Consider the following 23120-nt stretch of genomic DNA (forward strand, 5'->3'; position numbering starts at 1 on the left):
GACCATACTTGAGCAGCTAGCATTTTAGCATGCAACGTAATCTAGTAGGAACATGGCTGTATGGTTGTAAGCTTAAGCCAGCTAACTTGGAATATTCAGTAGTACAAGTTTTGGAAGTGTGAAAGGTAGTGATGGGAATAAGTCACATAGTCACAAGTCACCATTGGAAAAAATGTCAAACTGAGCCGCCATTGAATTTCAAGCAAGTATAGTCATTTGGTTCACTTAGTTCAAGAGTCCTTAGTCAAGTCATGAAATCTTACTCCGTTTAGAATTTTACAGGGATAATAAAATGTTTATTTTTTTCCGTCGATCTCACTTTGTAGTTGACACAGTTGTCTACGGCTGATAACACCAACAACACTGAATATTGAGGTACTTACTTGATAGTGCATGCACACGTTAGGAAATCGAATCAATTTGTGAACTCAAAGGTTCCCCTTGATCCGGTGATTAGCATTGGTCTGAAAAACGAAGGTGGCCAAAACGTGCCTAATTCAAACTAAACTACCAACAAACTAACCAGAAATGGAAATATCTGGCCTATTTACCAGATGTGAGGCTTTTAATGTCATGACATGATGACAACGATATCGTGGCAATTTTAATGTTGCGATATCGCCGTTATTGTTACATCCCTAATGAGTGTGTGTGTGCGTGGTAATGGTTATTTGATAAACTTCTCAGCATAAAACATCACACATGCACACCAAACTGTTTTTGTAAAGGGACACAAAGCAAACTATTCTAAGGATATGGTGAATAGTGGAGGGCATCAAGTATTCTCAAAATTGCCGATGTGCTGATGAAAGTGAAAATTGTTTGCAAATGGTTTCACCGCCATAAAACTTGATTTCATCATCTGAAGTTGTGTTTGGAGCTTGTTCAGCTGCTGATTCAAGTGGTTAAAAAAATGAAATGGTGCTTTAAAGCATCTCGAGAACATTTCCTGCCTAAATTGACGTTGAAAAATGCTGCCATGTGAACAGTTTCCCTCCATTTGGCCACTGCATCGACTCGCTTCAAAGTTTTCCTGCAGAGAACTTCTGATTTGGAAAGAGCCTAAGTCATCGTTTTCAAGCATCATTTGACAAATCTCCACTTAGAGCCGGCCGGACTCATCGTTTTCCTCCAGCTCCTTCAGGTCCACTCGAGCTGGTTTCATTGCAGGTGTTGACACTGCTGTGGTTGCTAAATGGTACTCAGGTGCACCGGGATGATGGAGAGCGGAATAGAACATTTTTGCTGGCTGCCCGAGTAGAGTGTGAATTCAGACCACATTATTCCGACATGGTTGCCTGGTTGATATTTGATGTTTGATCAAAGGTACAGTATATTGGCAAATAATTTTCAGAAAATCACCAAGAAAATGAGTTTGTAGTGCTGGTGTGTTATTTTCACAAACACGAACATCAAACAAGGAAGTATGTTCTGATTTCAAAAGTTTTGTATGGGAAAATAACACCATTTGCTTTGGTGTCATTTTTCAAGGCATGTCACTACAGCAATGAGGAAAAATTTAGTCTTGCAGCTTTTAATTTTGTAGACATCAATTCTTGACATTTTTTTAGTTTTTACACAAAAGCACATTCATTGTTGGCAAAAAAGATTCAATACATGTATTAGATGGATAAAGATTCTACTTCATTAATTCCAGGCAGGAAATTTCATTTGTTGTGTTAAATTATTGGTTTGATCTTCGGGAAAAAAAGGTCAATAGAAGCTATTTTTTTTCATAATTAAGAAAATACCATTTTCCACTTTGGAATCATTATTTCAATCACTGTCAATTAAAAATTAAGAGCTATAGAATTAATCCATGACAAGTCCGGCAGTCATCCATCCATCCATTCTCTGGGTCGTGGGTGTGCTGAAGCCTTTCCTAGCTGAGTTTCTGTTTTCAATATATTTATTTTTAGCAAAATTAATTAATAATTCACTCACAATAATTAATAATTCAATAAACTGTTGTTTGTAGTCAGACCTTTGTTAAATTGTTCATTTCTAATGGTTTTGTGGGTCGTTTAAGCCAGATTGGTACAAAGGAGATTCCCCGGGAGTGTCGAGCAATGGCTATGCTCGTTTCGTTCAACCCGACACTTTCAATTCAATACGTTGCACACAAGAGTTATTGTAGTATCGGCATCCTGAGTACCAAGACAAATGCCTCCTGCGCCTTCTACAAAAAAAAAAAAAAGCACAGCTCACGTTGAGATAGTGGCAAGATTGAACTGGGAAAATCTAAAACAAGCAACTGACAAATGCAATTGCTTCCAAAACCGGAGCAGCAAAAAGTATGTGAACCCGAGTCGCAAAGTTAATTGAAAAGTACCGTAAAGAACTGTGTTTCAAATAGCTGTTCCAGTTTGCCACGAGGTCCTGAGAGATGTAATCAAGCTGCCAGTCCAGTTTGTTGTCTGTCATTATCGGCCCTTGAAATCAACATTTTTGTAGTCGAGCCTCACTTCCCTGATGAAATGAGGCCTTGCTTGTGTGTGAATGCACGTCGGTGTGTAGTCACATCGACCAATTGCTGGATCAGTGTCACAAGCGTCCAGTGGGACCTAATCTATGTTACCTCAAAGTGTCTGCGTGCGTACGCGTGTGCCACTGTTAAAACTGCGCTTGTTTGTCTCTGCTGCCACCCGCCATCATTTACATACCGCACACATCCAAGGTCCTCTGTTGAAAATTGAAGTGGGGAAAAGTCAAGCTTCAGTTTCTGGTACAAGAATTCTAAGCCAAGGACAGACATCCACCGAGGAGTACTTTTGTGTCCTTGTGCCATGTTTCATGGAGCTAGTTGAAGTTTTCACAAATACACAAAAGAATACATTTTAACTTATTTTCAGCTATCACATCAATCATTTGTGATTTGATAATTGAGAATGCGGAGGTGGAATTTCTGGGTGCCATTTGTGTTGCATAGCTACTTTTTGAAGGTTTTGTCGATACTTGATCGGCTTTAATGCGACATTCAGTCCAGAGGCAATGAAAGATACCCTTTCCACAGAGAATCCCGCACAAAAATTGACAGCGTCCTGCTAGTCACACAGTAGAAATTTATTTTGCAGTGTCGGTGACATTCTCCTTTTGGCGGTTTTCAATCAGCTGAGAAATCAAGTGAAGAGAGTGTGAGATTTCTTTGAAAGCATCAGTAAATGGGACATAATATGCCTCTGTCAAATCAGTGCGATGCATATGTGGGGAGGGGTACGGGAGCTGCTGGAAGTGGGTTAACAGGCCCTCTGGCAGCTTAAATAATGACACGGTGTGTATTTAGGAGATTGGATGTGATGAATCCACTGCAAAAGGGAAGAAACACTTAAAATGGCTTGCTTTTCTTTTTTTTTTCGTAACATAACATTTTTGAAGCTCCCATTTCAGGAATAAACGCTGTCCTGGATTCTTTTTCGGCGGACCAGAAACAGCTTTCAGAGCTGAAAGTGTAGTGGCCTTAAATAAATTTGGTGCTTTGAACCATCTTGCGTTGAGAGAGTCTTTGAATTTGGCTTTCACATATTGAGGCAAAACTAATCAAGAGCACGACATTTATCTTCAAGCTTTAACCCCTGTCACGGGTTGAGCTAAAATGTCAGTTTCTTTTTCTTCTTTTTTTTAAAATCACACACAAACACACACACACATTAACATTTTCTAGCAAGCAGATCGGGTACAGCTGTTGGGAAATGAAATTAGCTTCGTGATAGGTTTGCACTCGTCGCCTGCCTCATTAAGATCCTTTTTTTTCCTTTCCCCATGTCCCTTTTCACTCTCTAACGCTCTCAATCGCCCCTTCTTTTATTCAGCTCAATGACCTCTTCAGGAAATCGGAGGTACGCAGAGACTTCATGAGCATTCGTGTCCGTAACCTGGCACCCAGCAACTCCATCCTGGCCTTTGTGGAGGCTAATTTCAAACCAGGTGAGATGCCAACGGACCTGAAAAGACAAACAAGTGTGAAGTGTTGTAAGATTGGGAATATTAGCCTTTCTCTTTCACCTTCTAGTTGTAATTTCAATGGCAGCCCGTCATGGCAGCATGTGACTTCGGTTTGAGTTTATTGCACATTTCTCACCACTGTTTGATGCCAGTTAACAAAATTGATGAAATCCATAAGACATGTTTTTCTTACAAATGGTTAACTCCACCAAATTGTTCGATCATGTCACTTTTGCTTGGAATTTGTGTGACAGAAATTTCCAACTAAAACCTCCCGTTGCACTCGACAAAAGCCCATTCTCCCCCCACCATAAACTATACTTCATTTATTTTATTTCTTTTTTCTTAAATGTTTATATATATACATTTATATATATATATATATATATTTTTTTTTTTTTTACAAACTGCATTTAGCTTCCTTTATCCCCGTCATACGGGCTAACGGGCATCATTAAAGCGGCTGTCCTCCGAGACCACTAAAATGAACATCTGTGTCAAACATTATGAGACCAATTCATCTGAAACATGGGGAGGAGGGGGCGGGGGGCAGTCCGACATGCAGGTGGAGGACAAGTGTTCCCCGGAGAGCCTCCTGGTGTCACAGGCAGGGTTTGTCTGGTATATCCACTGCCACGCTGAAGAAGCACAAGTCCTGTGTGTTTATTCTGTAAGTGATCCTTCGAGGTCCTCTCCTGAGTGGATGCGCCTGTTGTTTATTATAGACACAAGATACACAGTGGAGGACATCGAGGGAGCTCTCCTTAAACAGCTGAAAGTCTCCAAGGGAACGAGCATCGCGGTGAAGAAGCCGCTGGATGAAAATATTCGCTTCAACAACTATGGTAATTGATCGAGGATTGTGTCGGAGTTAATGAATAGTGCATTTATAAATTGTTTCCACATCGCTTACTGATAACTTTATATGACTAGGTCATTCACAAACATGATTTTCAACTGTTTTAACCATCAGTGTTGGATGTATGGGCACTGAGTGGGATACTTTGCGGTTGACGATAGCCATGCATTAAAAGTTCTCATCCTTTACATTGACAGGCGTATCCTCCATGCCCTTCTATACTACCACCACCACGTTAGTCACCACTCATGCTCCCACCACCACAACCAGACGTTTGGTAACCTCCCCCTACATCACCCGTCGGCCCCCGGGCACGACCCGCAGGCCCAGCACTGGCAGACGGACCACCACCGCATCAGCACCCGTCACCACCCCGATCCCAATCACCACCGCGGCACAACCGATCATCACTACGACGGCAATGCCGCGAACCACCACCGTCTCCCACGTCCGTGAAAGACTGCACAAGCACCAGAGACCCTGCGATTCCCACCCTTGCCTCCACGGGGGAACCTGTGAGGAGGAGGGTGATGACTTCAGTTGCAAGTGCCCTGCCGGGAGAGGAGGCTCTGTTTGTGAAAAAGGTAAGGTGTGGGTTTTTTTATTTTTTTCATTAAAATATTACCGTATTTTCTACACTAAAAGGTGCACTGGATTATGAGGCTCACCTTCAATGAATGGCCTATTTTTTAATATTTTCATACATTGGGCGCACTGCATTATAAGACGCAATCTACAATGAATCTACTAGATGGAGCTACGCTCAAGGAAACACCAACAGAATGATCAGATGTTAATAAAACTTATTTAATAAAGCAGCGACACAGTTCACTTAACCAACAGCAAGTGATAACATTGACTCGTTAACGTTGAACTCTCTTGCCGCTGCTCTATTTTCGTGTTCAACTGCGTAACCGATCGCCTTAAGTTTGAATTCTGCGTTGTCAGCATGTCTCGAGCAAAGAGCAATTTTGGCGTTTAAATATTACCGTAATGACCATACACAAGGCACATTGGATTTCAAGGTGCGCTATGAGCTTTTAAGAAAATGGAAGGCTTTTAGGTATGCCTTTTAGTGCGGAAAATACGGTTTCCTTCAACTTGTTTGGAAATTTTAGTCTACTTTGACCATTTCCCAAAAAAAAAAAAAAAAAAAAAAAAAAGACCAACTGGCCTTTCAAAGACCTTTTCAGATGAACTACAAGACAGATGGTAAGACTCCACTGTTGGTTCAATTTCCAGCATCTGTCAGTGTAATGTCCCAAATCCCAAAGCGTCTGTCCATTTAGCGGGTCATCTTCATCAAATATTTTAAACTAATATCTTAGATGGGGAAGTGCCTCTGAGGAAAGTCTGATTTCACATATCGAAATGAAGTCACACACACACACACACACACACACACACACACATTCATCTGATCAATCAATTCACAAGAACGAGCTCATCAACTCCCTGCACACACACAGAGAGTCAGACAGCCTGATGGGGAGAAAAGGAGCCCAGGGAGAAAAATGGATGATGAGGATAATCATAATTGTCAAGAGTCAGAAAAAACAAAAGATTCCCATGCTTGTGTCTAAATGTGTAAATGAAAGGCTCAGCTGCTCCTTCCTCTTGTCATCATCCCCACTTTGACAAACCAGAACAATCACCTTTCCCCAAAAATAAACTGATCAGCTGTCATCAAGCCCTGACGTCGCTCTCCCCCGACAATGCACCTGTTACACCGGAAACAAAGTGAGTCACGTATTGACTTTGTCCCCCTGCAGTGATCAAGTACTTTATCCCGTCATTCGGCGGCCACTCTTACTTGGCCTTCCAAACCATGAGCGCATACCACACCGTCCGCATTGCCATGGAGTTCAGAGCATCCGAGATGACAGGCATCCTGCTCTACAACGGCCAAGAGAACAAGAAGGATTTCATCTCTCTGGCTGTGGTGAATGGCAAAGTGGAACTCAGGTAACCAATCGCATAGTGAACAATGGCTCGTCAGTATCCCTGAAGTCATACATTATTGATTTCGACTGAAATTTTCAAATACAAAGGGTTCCCCCTGAGGGCTGCAAGCAATGAATGAATTCAAGTGGAAAAGTGTCACAGTGGCCCTCACTTTGATACTTTTTGACTTGAATTCATCAAACACGTGAAAAACATTCCAGCAGGCTGTTATAGATTGTTTAGATGCTACAGTTCGTTTGAAAAACAAAAGTTTATTGGGAAGTAGTTGAGGTGTGTTTGGGTTTTGAGGCACAAGAATAGATCCACACCTGCACTAAGCAGATTTCCACATTCAGAAACAAAACAGGACTGATCTGTAATATGCTGACATTTTTTAATGATTCATGTTATATGTTTATAGATCATACTTTGACAGAGCAGAAAATGGAGGAAACCATTTGTGAAAACATTTTGTCACCGTTGTGAAGAGAAATTGTTTACGAGTAGTATATGTCTGTGTGTGTATGTGTGTTTGATACGGTTAGAAATGCACACTAAAATATGTCTGTAATTCCTTATCCTTGTGATATTTTGACAAAACCATGTCCTATACATGACAAGACACCAAGATTTTTTTTTTTTTAATCGTGAAAAACTGCATGTCTCCTTTAACCTGAAATCGTGGAACGGATTACTTCAGTTTAAATTGTTTCCTATGGGCAGAATCGTTTCATGTTCAAATAAAGAAAAAGAAGCACTACTGTCTTCAACAGTAGTGCTTCCGCTACAAATTCAAAAGGCTTACGAATCCCTGCGAAGGAACGTGGGTCCTCGCAATAGCTTTGGCTTTCACTAAAACTGAGAATAAAAACAAATACAAGTCATTGATGGAGTCATGGCCCCCCACCACGAGAAACTAAATATTGACAAAGCAGGCTATTGGCAGATTTGCAGGTTGAAGATGTGGAAGCAAAGCTTTTCATAATCATGTTTGGTGAGATAAACATAATCACGATGCATACTGTATGTGCGGGAGGTCTCATTATGATTCATAAATGCAGGACCACACAATTCAGTGGAATTGCCTGGAAATTAAATGATCAAATACAGGAGGTACTGTGTATCAAAACTTCCACTAGATATGTCAATCATAATATTGCAAAGTTTGCAGTGATATAAGAACTGAACTCTGTCTTTGAGAGATATTTCCAAAATATCAGAAACATAAACTATATTTGCAGGGAAAGTCAAGTCAACAATTTTTGTTGCAAAAAATATGTTCTCTGCAGCCCGACTAGTCTCAACATATATATTCTGATTGGTATTGTTTTTGTAGAACATGAATTAATCCGCAAAATCATTTTTAATCCCTCTCAAGGGGGCAACCATTTTGCCACTCGCTGCTGACTGAAAATGACATCACGGTCACTCAGGGCTCAGGTAATGACCAATAATGGCTCAACTTGCGAATGTTTCATGACCAAATTGAGAAAACATGCGAGCCATGATTATTTTCGACTGAGCAACTGTGATGTCATTTTCATCTGATAACAAGTGGCAAAATGGCAACCCCCTGAGATGGATAAAAACTGGGGATTTTGGGCCTTTGAATGTATACCTTTCCAACAGTGTCAACCAAAACTACAAACCTTTGTATAGGCACCATTTTGCCTAGTTTGCCTACGAGGTTAAAGGTTACCACTACAATATATATATATTTTTTTTAATTACATGTAAATCTTTCTGCTGCCTCCTAAAATCCCTTCTTTCTTTCCACACCCAATTCCGAGTGCAATCAACAGCGAAGTAATCAAGATGAGATTAGTCACTTGTAAATTTAGAAACGAGCTCAATTCCAGAAGTCTCGCAGTGAGATCACCACTCACAGCTCTGTAAATCCAAGTCATGGGCACATGAACAAATTATTTGTGGCAAATAATTGCTTCTGCGTTGCTTAATGTGTGTGTGTGCGCGCATGGATGACTCTTTCTGTGCTGTGTCGTTTTCTTTCCTTCCAAAACCTCATTAGATGAAAGGTTGTTTAAAAAAGAAATGTATAAGTGAGTTGTCGCCTCATTACAGGCATGTCATTTACATTTGCAGAGCAAGTTTGTAAAAAACAACACGATGGGCCTTTTTTGGAAGATAGGTGCGCGTGCGATTGGTGGTGACTGAAAGTAGACTACAATTTAGACCAGGTAAAAGCAGGTCTATGTTGTGGCACTGGTGGTGTAACGCGATTTTGGTGGATTTGATTGAGCTGCAGGCAGACAGATTGTACACTCCGCCGATACTGTATGTGTTGTGGATGTCATATGACATCAGCATAATCGAACTCCCGATTTTTATTTTTAAACCCCCCCCAGTGCTGTGGCACAACTCACGCATGTTTGTGCGCGTGTGTGTGGTGGTGGGGTGGTTGTGGTCAATTTTACATCATCTGCAAGTGGAGATCTTGCAGGTCCTCATAGATGTACTTAGCATGGGCCGATGTTCTTCCTTTCGAGATATTTTTATTTAGCATTTCAGCTTTAACATGCAATTTCTCCAGAATGTTTTTTGTCTAGATATAGAAGGGCATGCATTTTAATGTTTTGTTTTGGGTTCTTTTTTTTTTTTTGGATATAGAAAAAACAAATCACAAAATCGATACATGCTTATCAATGGACACATTTTACCATTGTCTATTTATTTGATCCCAACTGTGACTTAACAGTAAATATTAAAAAAATATGATATGATTGCTTTCTGCTCTGTTCTCAACCTAAATGAATTGTGAAATTGAATCATGTTGGAAAAAGTCGCTGGCTGACCGTTTCACACGCTGCGTCTTTGTCAGATTCAACACAGGTTCGGGCACGGGCATTGTGGTCAGCAACATTGAAATCACTCAGGGCCGCTGGCATCAACTGGTGGTGACCCGCAATCGGCGTCTCGCCATGCTCAGTGTGGACAACGAGCCACACGTCGAAGGCGAGAGTCCGCGTGGGACTGACGGCCTGAACCTGGACACCAATCTATTCATTGGAGGGGTGCCTGAAGAAATGAAGCAGGAGTAAGTTTTTACATTTATTCTTGAATATGCTGAAACTTCATTCTGAATATACTTGAAAAGACACAAATAATCTGTTGACTGCAGCCACCATTCATGGGAATCATTCATTTGGTAGCTTTTGCTATTGAATTTGCAATGTGACATCTCTGTCTAAACAGCGCTCATCAGATCCAATTTTCCTCACTTTGGGAATTTTGCTAATGAATTCTGACATTTTAATCCAATATGGAGTTTGGCCATATGTCCTAATTCAAACGATGGAGGTGATAATTGGATTAGATTTGCTAATGTAGCGAAAAAAAATCAATGGTGACATTTGCATCATGAAGTACCGTTTGACAAGGAGCTCCTCTCTATCAGGCTAGTAATAATGTCAGACAAGTAATATCAGGAGGTTCGTATTTAAACTCGGAATGTGTCAGTTGTCGACAAATGCAATGTGTCCCACCCGACATCTTCTACTGTAGATTTCCCCCGTGCATTTTAATATGTGCGGATGGCTGAAAAATAAAAGTGCTGTTGTCATACCTCATGAGGAAATGGTGAATTCCAAAAGCCCGAAAGAGCATATATTTGTTAGAATTATCCAGGACACCATCTTCAGCTCATGTTGGGCTCTCTGTCACTGTCACACACACACACAAAAGTTGAAAATGTTTTGAATAAAACTGTCACTTCGATCCATCCAATTTTTTTCTACTGGTTATTGCTGTTGGGCCTCGCGGGAACCTGAAACCCATCCCAGGTGACTTCCGGCTAAAGGTGCACTGTAGCCCGGATTACTCCCAGGCAGCTGTGGGGCACACGTAGACACAAACAGCCTATCACACTCACATTCACACCACCACTTAGTGGGAAATGAACCCACGCCGCCTGCACCAAAGTCAGGCGAGTGTACCACAACACCATCACTGACTAAAACTACCAGTTTTTTGTATAACCCGTGAGAGTCATTTGTCTTCAATGGTTACATGAAAGTTCTACAACATCAAGACATTCCGTAAGATATGCACACGCTAAATGATCATAAAAATTAAATTATCCCTGTCAAGTTCATTGGCATCCAAAGGGTCATTAGTTTCACTGTTGTGAATTTAAGATGTCGAACATTAGCGTGATGGAATGACTTTTCCTTCTCTCGTTTTTGCAGCGTAAAGGAGAGGACTGCTGTAGCCTCCGGTCTCGTGGGCTGCATCCGCCTGCTGGATGTCAACAACCGGGTGCTCAACCTACAAGAGAACGGTGTTGATAATCTCTATGGCAGCGGTTTAGGCGAATGTGGCAACAACCCATGCCTGCCAAATCCCTGCAAGAATGGAGCCACGTGTCAGGTCAAAGAGGCAGAGATGTTCCATTGCCAGTGCAGCAAAGGATTCTGGGGTGAGTATGACAGGGAAGCTGTAACAATGTAAAAGTGCACATGGGGTTTATTTTATCCCTTTAAATTGAATTAGCCTGGGTGGCAGGCCTTTTCAATAAATATGTAAAGTAATATTTTATATATATGTACATATATTTTTTATACTCTCTCTCTCTCTCTCTCTCTCTCTCTGTCTCTCTCTCTCTCTCTTTCTCTCTCTCTCTCTCTCTCTCTCTCTCTAACTCTCTCTTTCTCTCTCTCTCTCTCTCTCTCTCTCACACACACACACACACTGTAGAACCATCAATTTTCTAATCCGCGTACCCTCACAAGGGTCGCGGCTGTGCTGGAGCCTCTCCCAGCTGTCTTCGGGCAGGAGGCCAGGTACACCCTGAACGGTTTGCCAGCCAATCGCAGGGCGCACATAGACAAAAAAAAATAACCTCTCCATGCTCACACTCACACCTAGGAACAATTTGGAGTGTTCCATTAACCTACCATGCATGTTTGTGGAATGTGGGAGGAAACCAGAATACCCGTAGAAAACCCACGCAGGTATGGGGAGAACATGCAAACTCTACATGGGAAGGCTGGAGCCGAAATCGAACCCTGTACCTCTCCACTATGTGGCCAATGTACTAACCAGTCGACCAATTGGCTGCCATTTTTATGATTATTATTATTGTTAATATTATTGCACAGTCAACTAAGCAACTATGGACCGTGACAACACCTCAATCACTCATGAATGTAATATATTTCATAAGAATTGCTCCTAAATTCTTGTGTGAACTTGTGGACGTTGATTTTCTTTCAATTAAGGGTTTCACTGTGATCGTGTCATGCTGACAAATCCCAAGTGAGCCTGAAAATGCTTCAGGACTGTAGGCATGTTCGTGCTGGAGGTCTGTTTGTGAACACCATCCAGTCGGGCCGTCCAACACAGACATAAGAGATTAAATGTTGAGGCTAGACAGAAAGAGGAAAAGGTCCGCCAAATGCTCAGTAATTGGCCTTTGGCCTATCTGTGCTTCAACATCCCTTCTGGTTGTTTCCCTCCCTGCAGCCGATGCCAGCTAACAAGCAGTTCAGAGAGAACAGTTAAGAGCAGACAGCGCCGCAGCCTAATCACGCGTGCCTCTTGCCGGTTTGCTCTGTGGCATGTAGCAGAAAGTTTTTCCGCCAAGTTAATTGTTAGTGTAAACTTTTGTGCCTTAATCTTAAAGGGATTTAAGATGGACTTATCCTTGGGGTTGGAGAGCATATTTCCCCCACTGAACAATATTACCGCCCCGTCAGTCAGAGACAAACTACCATTGATTGGAAGGAATTAAAGATCTGTTTTGTGGTCAGCTGATTGTTTCAGGGAAGGAAATTGCCACCTACGGATGGCCAATTGCTGAGCTCTGACCTGATTAGCTTGCAGCTCAGTTGTGCTCATTTAAAAGGGGTTTGAGAAGGTCATTGGGAGCCAGTCAGCTGCAAGAGTCTCGATGCCCGTGTACTTGAATCTGGTTCGCTGTATCCAAATGAAATAAACTAAAAAGGTAAATGTCCTTCCTGGATCCTGGCTGAACTGATTTTTATTCCTTATACCACGCGGCATGCTTTTTCGCCGCATAACAAATCCGTTAATTGTGAAGGCACCAAGAGAAGGAATATAGGGTGCCCTGGAGCCCTCTTTCTGGTCCTAATAAGTTGATTGAATTATAAAATTGGTCTCTTTCCTCCCTCTTTCAGTTGCTTTTCAAACTGTAAGAATTCCAATCAATGCTGTTTACTGCGGGGTCAAACGTGATAATTTTCCAGTTGTTGCGCATCGAGGTCGATTTAGTTTCTCACCGCAAGCCTTCGCCGTGAGCCCTTGCTTATGAAGGGACTCTTTTGATTCTGTTATTGTGAGAAGCACGACCTTGGACCTGAGAAATACCTTGAGACATTTTGCTCTGAGCAAACATTTACATTAGCGAAGGGTTGCAAAGAAAAAAGAAAAAAAAATAGCAGGGAGGGAAATTGGTCAGCCCCTGTCGTGAAAAACATCAGGTGCACATGATGAAACTGTGGTCAACTGCTGTAATTTCCCTGGGTTTACCTCCAAACAAATAATATGTGGCAGTTGAACCAATTTTAATCACGTGAAACCAAAAATCAACTACAATTTCTTTTCCATTGAGCTCAGTAGGGATAAGGATCATTAAAGTGCTCCTTGCCACAGGCTTTGACTCCCAAAAGGTATAGAGAGCCAAACCATCAAACCCACAGCCTTTCAACACTGACCTATAATCATCACGATGACCTATTACCTTTAAACCGGATGCATACTGTTAGGACCTGACCTCCATTTTAGAGAAAATCCCCCCCACTGTTATGCTCCATATTTTGCCTCTAATCAGTTGAAAGACAAGTATGGCAATCCTCTCACGATGGATTTGTTTGCATCTCTAGGTCCAACTTGTGCCGATGTCCATGACCCATGCGAGCCCAGCAGGTGCCATCCGTCCTCCCGCTGCCAGGCACTTCCCGAGGGAGGCTACAAGTGTGAATGTCCGATGGGTCGCGAAGGGAGGCACTGCGAGATAGGTAACGTTAGCAACGGTAGCAAATCAGATTTCAACTAACCTACATCATCGTTCGACTCTTTTTCATCACGTGATATATTTTGTTTCAATTCAGTATGGTCCATAATATTTTTAAAAAAGAAAAAAGTGACGGGTAAATACCTGTTTGATCGTTTTTAAAAAGTAACAAGAGTCAAAAGACAAAAACAAAAAACAATTTCGTTTACTTCTTCTCCCTTGTTGTCCTTTGTTGGCCGATTCGAATGTTGCCATGCTGTGTTGCATAACTGACACAGTCATTCCGCCTAAATACCCCACGATGGAAACCTATTTCCAAACTGAGCTGCACCAATTGCTAGAAAATAACTTTGCACTCGACAATTCTCAGGATTTACCAGTTTTTGTTCCGCATCTTCCTTCAGTTGTGCCTCGTGCTCTTCACAACCTGTGACATTTCCATCTATTTTGAATCAAAAGGGAAGATCGATTACAAAGAGCATTTAAGGGGAAATGGTGTGAGCCCCTCAGGGTTGGTGAGCAACAGAGGTCCGATGGGTTGAAAGTGAGGAAGGCCGAATGCAAACGATTGGCCCCACTGGGCCGTCCGCTGTATTGACTCTGCAATAGTTGTTAGTGAAAAGCAGCATTTCTCCCTGACTCGCTCCCCCCACACCCCCAGGTGTCACATTCAAACCAACGTGTTGCTATCGAAGCGCCACATGTCAGCGGAAGAATGCGAGCCTCAGACTAACTTTCACATCTACATTGCATTCTTTCTTTCAAGGTTATTGTCAATGTATTGTTGCCACGTATGGCGAAAATTTAAAGCGTGTTTACCTCTTTGCGATCGGGAGTGTCCTTCAAAAAAATGACAACATAGTATTGCGCACATGATTATCAAAAGAGAAGCATGAAGCCCTGGCACTCCAAACCCTTTGGGAATCCACAAAAGCTAAACGGGAATGGGTGAGTCCCTGATCGCAGGTGAATCAAATCAAATGGATGGACTTGATGCAAAATCGATGCCATCCCATTGAGAGTGTCTCCCATTCCAAAAGGTGATTTTTATTTATTTACTTTTACACAGAAATCAATGAGATGAATAATCGCATCGCCCCTCCCGCCCCCGACTGCTGTGATTAATGAGGGCGTCAGTCAGCCCTCGACAGGGGCTCGCAGATAAAGCGGCAGCCTGGTGGACAAAGCCCCCGAGAACTGAACTGACAACAGTTAAAAAGACAGGCGGCTTTCACGTAAATAAAACTTAAGTAGTCTAACCTGGTTACGTTCATACATTCAATGCAAAGATTACTATTACAATTGAGGAGATTATGGTCATTCCTGTTTGGAATTAGTGTGATCAGATTACTCTTTGTACTTCAAACAAAATAGCATTAGTCCCACTGTCACTTAAAATCACCCCAGAAATTCCATTTCAATGCAGAGTTGTGGTTTGCTGCCAAGCCACGATTCATTTCGTACTTAATTCATTCATATCTTTGGCTTTAAGAAGCTATTTTTCCAGAGCTAATAGTGGAAATAAAATCATACCCTGTTAACGTTCTTGCCAGCATTGATGGAAAATAGAAAATATATATACAGTGTATATATATATAAAAAAAAAATCCTCATCTCACCCCTCGGGTGGTGTCCGTCCCTCATTCAGCTCGGGTCCTCTACCAGAGGCCAGGAAGCTTGAGGGTTCTGCGCAGTATCCTTGCTGTTCCTAGCACTGCATATTTTGTCCGATGTTGTTCCCGGGATCTGTTGCAACCACTCATCTAGTTTGGGGGTCACTGCCCCGAGTGCTCCGACCACCACAGGCACGACTGTCACCTTTACCTTCCAGGCTCTCTCCAGCTCCCCCCTGAGCCATTTATTTATATATATATACACACACACACACACACACACACACACACACACACATACATATACACTGCAGGAATAATAAGGTGGCCAAAGGAAGAGATTCAGACCACGGACGTTAAGACCCGAAAGCTCCTAACCATGCATGGAGGGTTCCGTCCCAAATCCAGCACCCACAGACTGTACGCAAGCCAAAAGGAAGGAGGCCGGGGACTAGTGAGTGTGAGAGCCACTGTCCAGGATGAAACATCCAAGCTCCATGAATACATCGAGGAGAAGGCTCCAACGGATGACGTACTCAGAGAATGTCTCAGACAATGGGGAACAGAAGATGAGACGCTGGAAGAGGGACCATCATGGGAGGACAAACCCCTACACGGGATGTACCACCGGACCATAACTGAAGTGGCTGATCTCAAGAAGTCCTATCAGTGGCTAGAGAGGGCTGGGCTGAAGGACAGCACAGAGGCACTCATCCTGGCTGCTCAGGAGCACTCCCTGAGCACCAGAACCATTGAGGCCCAGATATACCACACCAGACAAGACCCAAGGTGTAGGTTGTGCAAAGATGCACCGCAAGTGTGCGGGGGCTTATTTCCACACTGTGAATGCAATGGGCTGGAGGAACATCCCCAAACACAGAACAGAACATCCTGCAGACATAGTGGCATTCTTTCCAAGTGGCACTCCACGTGCCCTTAGATGTTGTTTGTTTGACTGTGACATAGTGAGAGACTGCTGCTGCTGTGTATTGTTTGGTTTGGTTTTATTCTGAACGCCGCTAAGGAAGTTATGTTATGTACTTCACCTTGGATTTTTTTTATTTTATTTTTTAACTGTTTGAGAATGTTCTGCTTACATTTTGGTGAGACTCCCACAAGCAGAGTGTTAGCATCAAAATTATTAAACGGATGAAGTCAATTTCATGTAGTCATCAGTTATGAAAATATGCAATGGGAATTGTGGATAAAATGAATATCACGTCTTAATGTTTAGTTTGCAGTAGTTTATTCATTCAAGTTGATTTAATGCAAAATATTCAAAATGCCTTATTGTTTTAGCAGTGCAATTCTAAAATTTGAACTTTTTAGAAAATGTGCGGTGCATGGAGGGTCAGAAGCTGTCCAGCCAGGTTTCAGCCAAGATCTTATTGTCACTGTTTAGTTGCCGTCATTTGGACCAAAGCATGGAAACTCTAATTCAACGTCTTCATTCTGCCAGTTGTCAGTTGTTTGCTTATATAGATTCTAATTCCATTATATTTGATCCTGTTTAACTCTTTCAGGGATAGCGGTGACTGCAGTGGACAGTTTAGCATTTAATCGGGTTACACGGTGCATGAAAGAGTTAAACAGGCGGAATGAAAGTCCCCTTTTTTATGCTTCCAGTTGCGGAGAGGAGAGGAGCCTACATGCCACTATTTAATGGAGACTCTTACCTCGAGCTCAAGGGACTTCATCTTTACGGACATGATCTGCGGTGAGTTCTTTTTTTTTCTGCATCCAGATGTTTGCGTTACTCATCCGCCCCATCGTTGTGACTTGAAACACAATAAGCAACTCTTGCGTACATGTTTCACCTCTCTGCATGCGCTTTGTATCCAGTCAAAAAGTCAGCATGACAGTCGTTCTGATGGCCAATGACACCAACGGCCTGATCTTCTACAACGGGCAAAAATCTGACGGAAAAGGAGACTTCATCTCTTTGTCCCTGGATGAGGGGATCCTGGAGTTCCGCTATGACCTTGGCAAGGGGCCTGCTACCATCAGGTTGGCATAAACCGACTCTCGTAATAAGGGTTGTCAAAGCCAGGGACACAGCTGCAGTAAACACACTTGATATTTTATGTCACAACTTATGCTGCTATTTTTGTGACAAACATTCCGTTCGGGATACCGTTCGGGCGGCCCGGTGATCCAGTGGTTAGCTCATCAACCTCACAGTGCAGAGGTTGTGGGTTCGATCCTTCCTTGTGTGGAGTTTGCATGTTCTCCCCGGGCCTGTGTGGGTTTTTTCCAGGTACTCCGGTTTCCTCCCACATTCCAAAAACACGCATGGCAGGCTGATTGAACACTAAAATTGTCCCGAGGTGTGAGTACAAGCGTGGATGGTTGATCGTCTCTGTGTGACCTGCGATTGGTTGGCAGCCGGTTCAGGGTGTCCCCCGGCTACTGCCCGGAGACGGCTGGGATAGGCTCCAGCAACCCCCGCAACTTGTGAGGATAAGCGGATTGGAAAATGGCTGGATTTATGGACATACCGTTCAAACAAACCTTACTCCATAGCCTTACTCCCTTTTTGGGGGTTCCTGGGACGAGTTGACGTAGTGTTCAAATTTATTTAATTTTATTTGGCTTTATTCAACATTGCCTGACAACATTTGCCCAGTTGCTCACACACCGAGATGTTCTTGTGATTTAGGAGTAAAGAACCAATCAGGCTCAACATGTGGAACACCATCAACTTGGAGCGCTCCAATCGCAAAGGAGAGATCATGGTGAACAAGAAGGACGCTGTTCGAGGAGAGGCACCGGTAAATGCGCTCACGAGCTAATGTCGTCTTGCTTTCAGCATGCTGAGCTTTTGGGCCGATGCGGGATGCTTTGCCATGCTTGGGGGGCATACTTCCTGTTGTTGTTGTTCCATCAAATGCTCCTCTCACATCATATTGCAAAATCCCCATCAACTATTACAATTGTTTGTGCTCTTCTTTGTGCTTCTCTTATTTTTGAAGCCCCATAACATTTCTGCTAATTCCCCTCTGTGTATAGAATTCAACTCCAGACAGAGGCTATAATATGATTTTAAGTTTTATGTAAGAGTACTGGCTCCTCTTTTGTGTTTTTTTTAATGAGATCCATGATGAAACCCAGCCCTCTATGTCATTTGGCTGAAAAAAATGCCCACGTCTGACATTCATCAAAGTTAGAGGTCGAGCTGCAGATATCTGGGGACACTTTTGACAGGCTGTGGATCCTGTAACTCCTTTTTTGTATTGTTTTGTTTTTCAGCCTTTCATTTCATTGAGGTAACAATCCAAAGAAAAATGGCCTCAAGAGGGCACCCTTAAATTTATGAAGTCAGACACCGAAGAAACACATTGCGGCATCACAAAATTCTTTAGTCCACCCGAGCAGGTGCACAGTTTCAAATGGTGTCGAGCCTTTGGCCCGATAAGCCGCCATGAGCCATCCAAGTACATTTGACTGTGCAATTTGTGATTATGAACACACATTTGGTTAACTCCCATCATCTCCTCACAATCAACACAGCAAATTTTCCTCTTCGCTGCTTCCCCGCCGCCACCTTCTTTCATCATCCATATGGTAATTGTAATCTTACTCCTGCAATAGAGGCAGAAAATCTTCATAGAATAAAGGGGGCGAAAAGCAAAGAAGGCAGTGGAGGGGGGTGACTGGCTGTTAGGACGGCAAGGGATGAGCTGAAGCTAGTTAAAGAGCTTTAGAGCCGAGTGTCGGCACTCTTCAAAATAAAATGTCTGCGCGCTTGGAATGGACTTATATATTTATATCCAGGATATATTGCATGCTGGGAGTGTTCTTCATACCGAGGACAGCTCGGGCTGACAGCATGATGAAGCACATACTTTCAAAGGCGCAGACAGAAGAAATAACAGTTTTGGTTCACCTCACACATCACGGCTGCACGTCCTTTAAATGAGGCTTATTGAGGGATACCTTTGTTATCGACAAGGGCTCTGTTTTCATCTCTTCACAATGCCATTTCTTCTTCTTGCATGATCTCTCAATGAGTATTTTCATTTGAGTTTTTAATGTGCATGTACACAAGATAAGAAAACCTTTATTAGTCTCGCAATGGAGAAATTCCCGATTCACAGCAGCAAAGTTATGATGTATACGAGTGATAATGCCACACCGCATGCTGTGTCGCATATTCTTACAGCTCAGGCCCATTCCCTTGCTAATTTAAAGACCTGTCTTAGAATATACTATTACAGTACTCTGCAAAATCTTTGCACCATAACATTTGTTGTTTTGGCAATAAAAAGTATATTGCCAAGGATGAACTGTGAAGACAATTCAGAGAGTTTTGCATTTGGGTTTGGTTTGTCCATCTCCATGTAAGGTAGCAAGTTACTATCTTGTTAATTAATGCGTGATGTGGAACAGATGCCAGATGCCCAAAATGATTCTGATGGTTGGACAGTTCCAATGGTGTCATATTGACTCACATGGTAAAAAAATATAAAAAAATAAATAACCATGAACTCTTAACCAGATCATTGCCAAAATAATATAATAAAAAATTTTTTCAATTTCAAGTTTCAACTTTACAGATGACTTATTTGCTGTTCAGTTAACGATGTCTCCTGTGACACATATTGGTATCAGATGGCAGAGTAAAGGTAATTACAGTCACCATGACGCACCACCTGTTATTTTACCCCCCGGGGTCAGGTGATTAGGTAATGTACAAAATTATTTTTAAGTTGACGACGTACCCGGCAAGAATCAAGGCACGGCATCTTAGCGACTGCTTATAGCAACTTAAAGAAGTCCAGTATACTTATCGACCGATCGTGGCATAACAAAGGCTAAATCAAAACAAAACCAAGTACAATCTTCTCACATAAATGACATCATGAAGTGAACTTTTATTTACAGTATTTATTTATTTTGCTTGCTTGCTAGCTAGCTAGCTAGCTCATCCATAACTAAAATAGCCATGTGTGGACCGAAGACCAAAATGCCAAAGATCAAAATGCAGAGAACAGATGTCACCAACCGCTGATTAGTACCCAGTCGTATAATAAATTTGAAATATATAATTTAATTTTTTTTTAAACTTTAAAAAAACATCGCTTCTGCAACATTCATACCAATGTCTCACCATGAGCTATTATTAAACAGCGACCTGGTGCCACTGGCTCTATGTTGGTGACGCTCGGCATAAAATAAAATAAAATTAAAAAACGGGCATTTTTAAAGCCAAACTTTGGGCATACATATATTTGGCCTGGCTCAGTGCATGAAGCCGCTTCATGTGTGCATGTTGTTGCAGGTTTCAGCATGTCTCACTATGCACCCTTACCGGTCTTCTAATAACTATATTCCTCCCTATTTCTTTCTCTATGATGTGCTGTCTGGATATAAGAAATCACGCAAGGTAATGAGACAAGTCACACCTTAGCCCATGTTTCATTTTCAGCCATTCACTATGTCCTCTCACTCCCACCTCTCTTTGGGTCATGGAAAAAAAAAAGATAATAATAATTCTCCAGAGCAGTGGGCAGCTTTGTCGAAAAACTTGTCGTTTCATAAGCCCGTGCGCACACACAAAACCGCACTGAGGCAAGGAGCTCTATAAAAACACACATTGGCTTTCACCTCAGTCCATCTGCTGCGGGGGCGGATGGGGTGTGAAGGTTGGAAGGAAGAAAGAAAGAAGCAGAGACAGCCGTCATTGTGCCGGCCATTGTTTTTAAGTGGCAACAAACGTTTTCATTAGTCCTGCGTAGGTGGAGATATCGCGTCGGGGCCTCGCAGCTGTGAAAAATGTACCCATGAAGACAGTGGATGTACTTAGGAGCAAACCCGCGTTGTTCCTTTGTCGTCTGCCTGTTTTGTAAACAGAAACAGTCCTCCATCCAATGACAAGTCCCCCTTCACCGACTCGCTCGGCCCCACAGTACCCCAAATGCGCAGTGAACTTCAGCGAGCTACAAACACTCCATCAAACCTGTTGTGCCCTCTCTCACAAAAGCCAACTAAATTACACTTTTTCCTTGTATGATATCTAACTTGAGTGTCGCAAAAACACAGGTTTTTTGTTTTCTTTTCTGCGGTGGCAGCTGTGGCAATGGTGCTCTGTTTAAAAAAAAAAGTGTCCTTCAGAATATATCCTACTGTCTCATAGCTCAGTTAGCAGCCCAACAGAAAGAGGTGGACAGTATATCCAATTAGCGTGCTCGCTGTTGGATTTCGTACATTGAAATAATCATGCGAATCGTACCGTCCTCAAGGAGACAGTGATTTAATTGCCATTTTGTTTGTGAGTCGGTGAGGAGGATTAAACATTGTATGATAATTGAATGAAAATATCAAGTGGCCCAAGGAAGAGTCCGTTCAAAAAATGTTGGGATTTTTTTGGACTTTTGCAAGTTTTTCCTTATGATGAAAAAAAACATAATGAAATATGATGAATACAGTGAACAAAAAAAAAAAACATTTTAAAAAATTGATTTTTTTATTGATCATGTATTTACCGGTGGTCGAGTGGTTAGCACATCAACCTCACAGTGCAAAGTTCGTGGGTTCGATCCCGGCTTCAGCCTTCCTGTATGTAGCTTCTCCCCGTGCCTGCCTGGCTTTTCTGCGGGTACTCCGGTTTCCTCCCATATTCCAAAACATGCATGGCAGGCTGAATGATCACTCTAAAACTGTCCCTCGGTGTGAGTGTGAGCGCGGATGGCTGTTTGTCTCTGTGTGCCCTGTGATTGGCTGGCGACCGGCTCAGAGTGTCCCCCGCCTACTGCCCGAAGACAGCTGGTATAGGCTCCAGCATGCCCCGCGAACCTTGTGTGGATAAAGTGGATCAGAAAATGGATGGATGGATACTGTATATTTATTGGTTATATTGCTGATGTCGGACTAACTAAAATATTGCAAAATGTTAGCAAGATGTTAGCAAGTTAATAAATGATTTTTGTAAAAAAAATAAGTAGTCGTGATAACGATCGCATATTTGTTTGTTAATCAAGGCCCCGCCCCTATATTTTTATTTGCTTCGCTATTGAAGTTTTAATGTAATTTACTAATAGTGTTTGCTGAACAGGCGGCATGCCCGCCTCACAGTACAGCGGTGCAGTGTTCAATTCCGGCCCTTCCTATGTGCCGTTTGAATGTTCTCCCCGTGCCTGCCTGGGTTTCCTCCAGATATTTCGGTTCCCTCCTACAGTCCAAAAACATGCATGGCAAGTGAATGGAACACTCAAAATTGTTTCTAGGTGTGACTGCAAGAGTGAATGATTTTATGTGTGCCCTGCTATTGGCCCACGTACTGCCCCGAAAAAAACGGGGATAGGCTCCAGCACACCTGCGACCCTCATGAGGATAAGCGGATTGGAAAATGGATGGATGGATTTTTGTTTAATGTTTTGTCTTGCTTATAACTTGTAAAATATATATATTTTTAAATGCATTCATCAAGTCACGGTTCAAGAATTTGAACATTGTACACTCAAAGATTGATCAGTGATTTAATATTCATATTATATATTGTCTCTATTGTACTTTTTGGGTGTGCATATAGAATCGTCACTGTGTAACACAATTTGGGGCTTTGCATCATCGCTGTCCCATAGTGGATGAGAACATTGGCGAAGCAGAACGAATACACTCACATCTGGGTCCAGCCACCTTGGCTTAAGCCCTCGATATGTCTCTGTTGGATGCAACAACACAATCTCAGCTTAAGCCAAGCGTCTCTGCCTCCTGCACTCCAAATCCTCGCCTCAATAAAAGCCAGCTCACCTTCACAAAGCCTGTTTAT

At 42.4% G+C, this 23120-nt stretch overlaps 1 protein-coding gene across 9 annotated transcripts in view; it reads left to right on the top strand.

The window, feature by feature from the left end:
* The window catches only part of agrn (agrin), a 262280-nt gene that overhangs the window by 221378 nt on the left and 17782 nt on the right, over window positions 1-23120 (top strand). For 6 of the 9 annotated variants that reach the window (XM_052059668.1, XM_052059671.1, XM_052059670.1 and 3 more), the window contains 11 exons: window positions 3810-3924; window positions 4668-4787; window positions 4999-5385; window positions 6574-6766; window positions 9585-9800; window positions 10951-11180; window positions 13606-13740; window positions 16976-17066; window positions 17192-17356; window positions 18009-18120; window positions 20724-20735. In XM_052059668.1, coding sequence (XP_051915628.1) covers window positions 3810-3924; window positions 4668-4787; window positions 4999-5385; window positions 6574-6766; window positions 9585-9800; window positions 10951-11180; window positions 13606-13740; window positions 16976-17066; window positions 17192-17356; window positions 18009-18120; window positions 20724-20735 — 1776 coding nt within the window. The remainder of the gene's footprint in view (window positions 1-3809; window positions 3925-4667; window positions 4788-4998; window positions 5386-6573; window positions 6767-9584; window positions 9801-10950; window positions 11181-13605; window positions 13741-16975; window positions 17067-17191; window positions 17357-18008; window positions 18121-20723; window positions 20736-23120) is intronic. The other 3 variants (XM_052059669.1, XM_052059673.1, XM_052059676.1) reach the window with 1 other exon arrangement.

This window comes from Hippocampus zosterae, chromosome 2, assembly GCF_025434085.1.
Source record: "Hippocampus zosterae strain Florida chromosome 2, ASM2543408v3, whole genome shotgun sequence".
NCBI classification, from domain to species: Eukaryota; Metazoa; Chordata; class Actinopteri; order Syngnathiformes; family Syngnathidae; genus Hippocampus; species Hippocampus zosterae.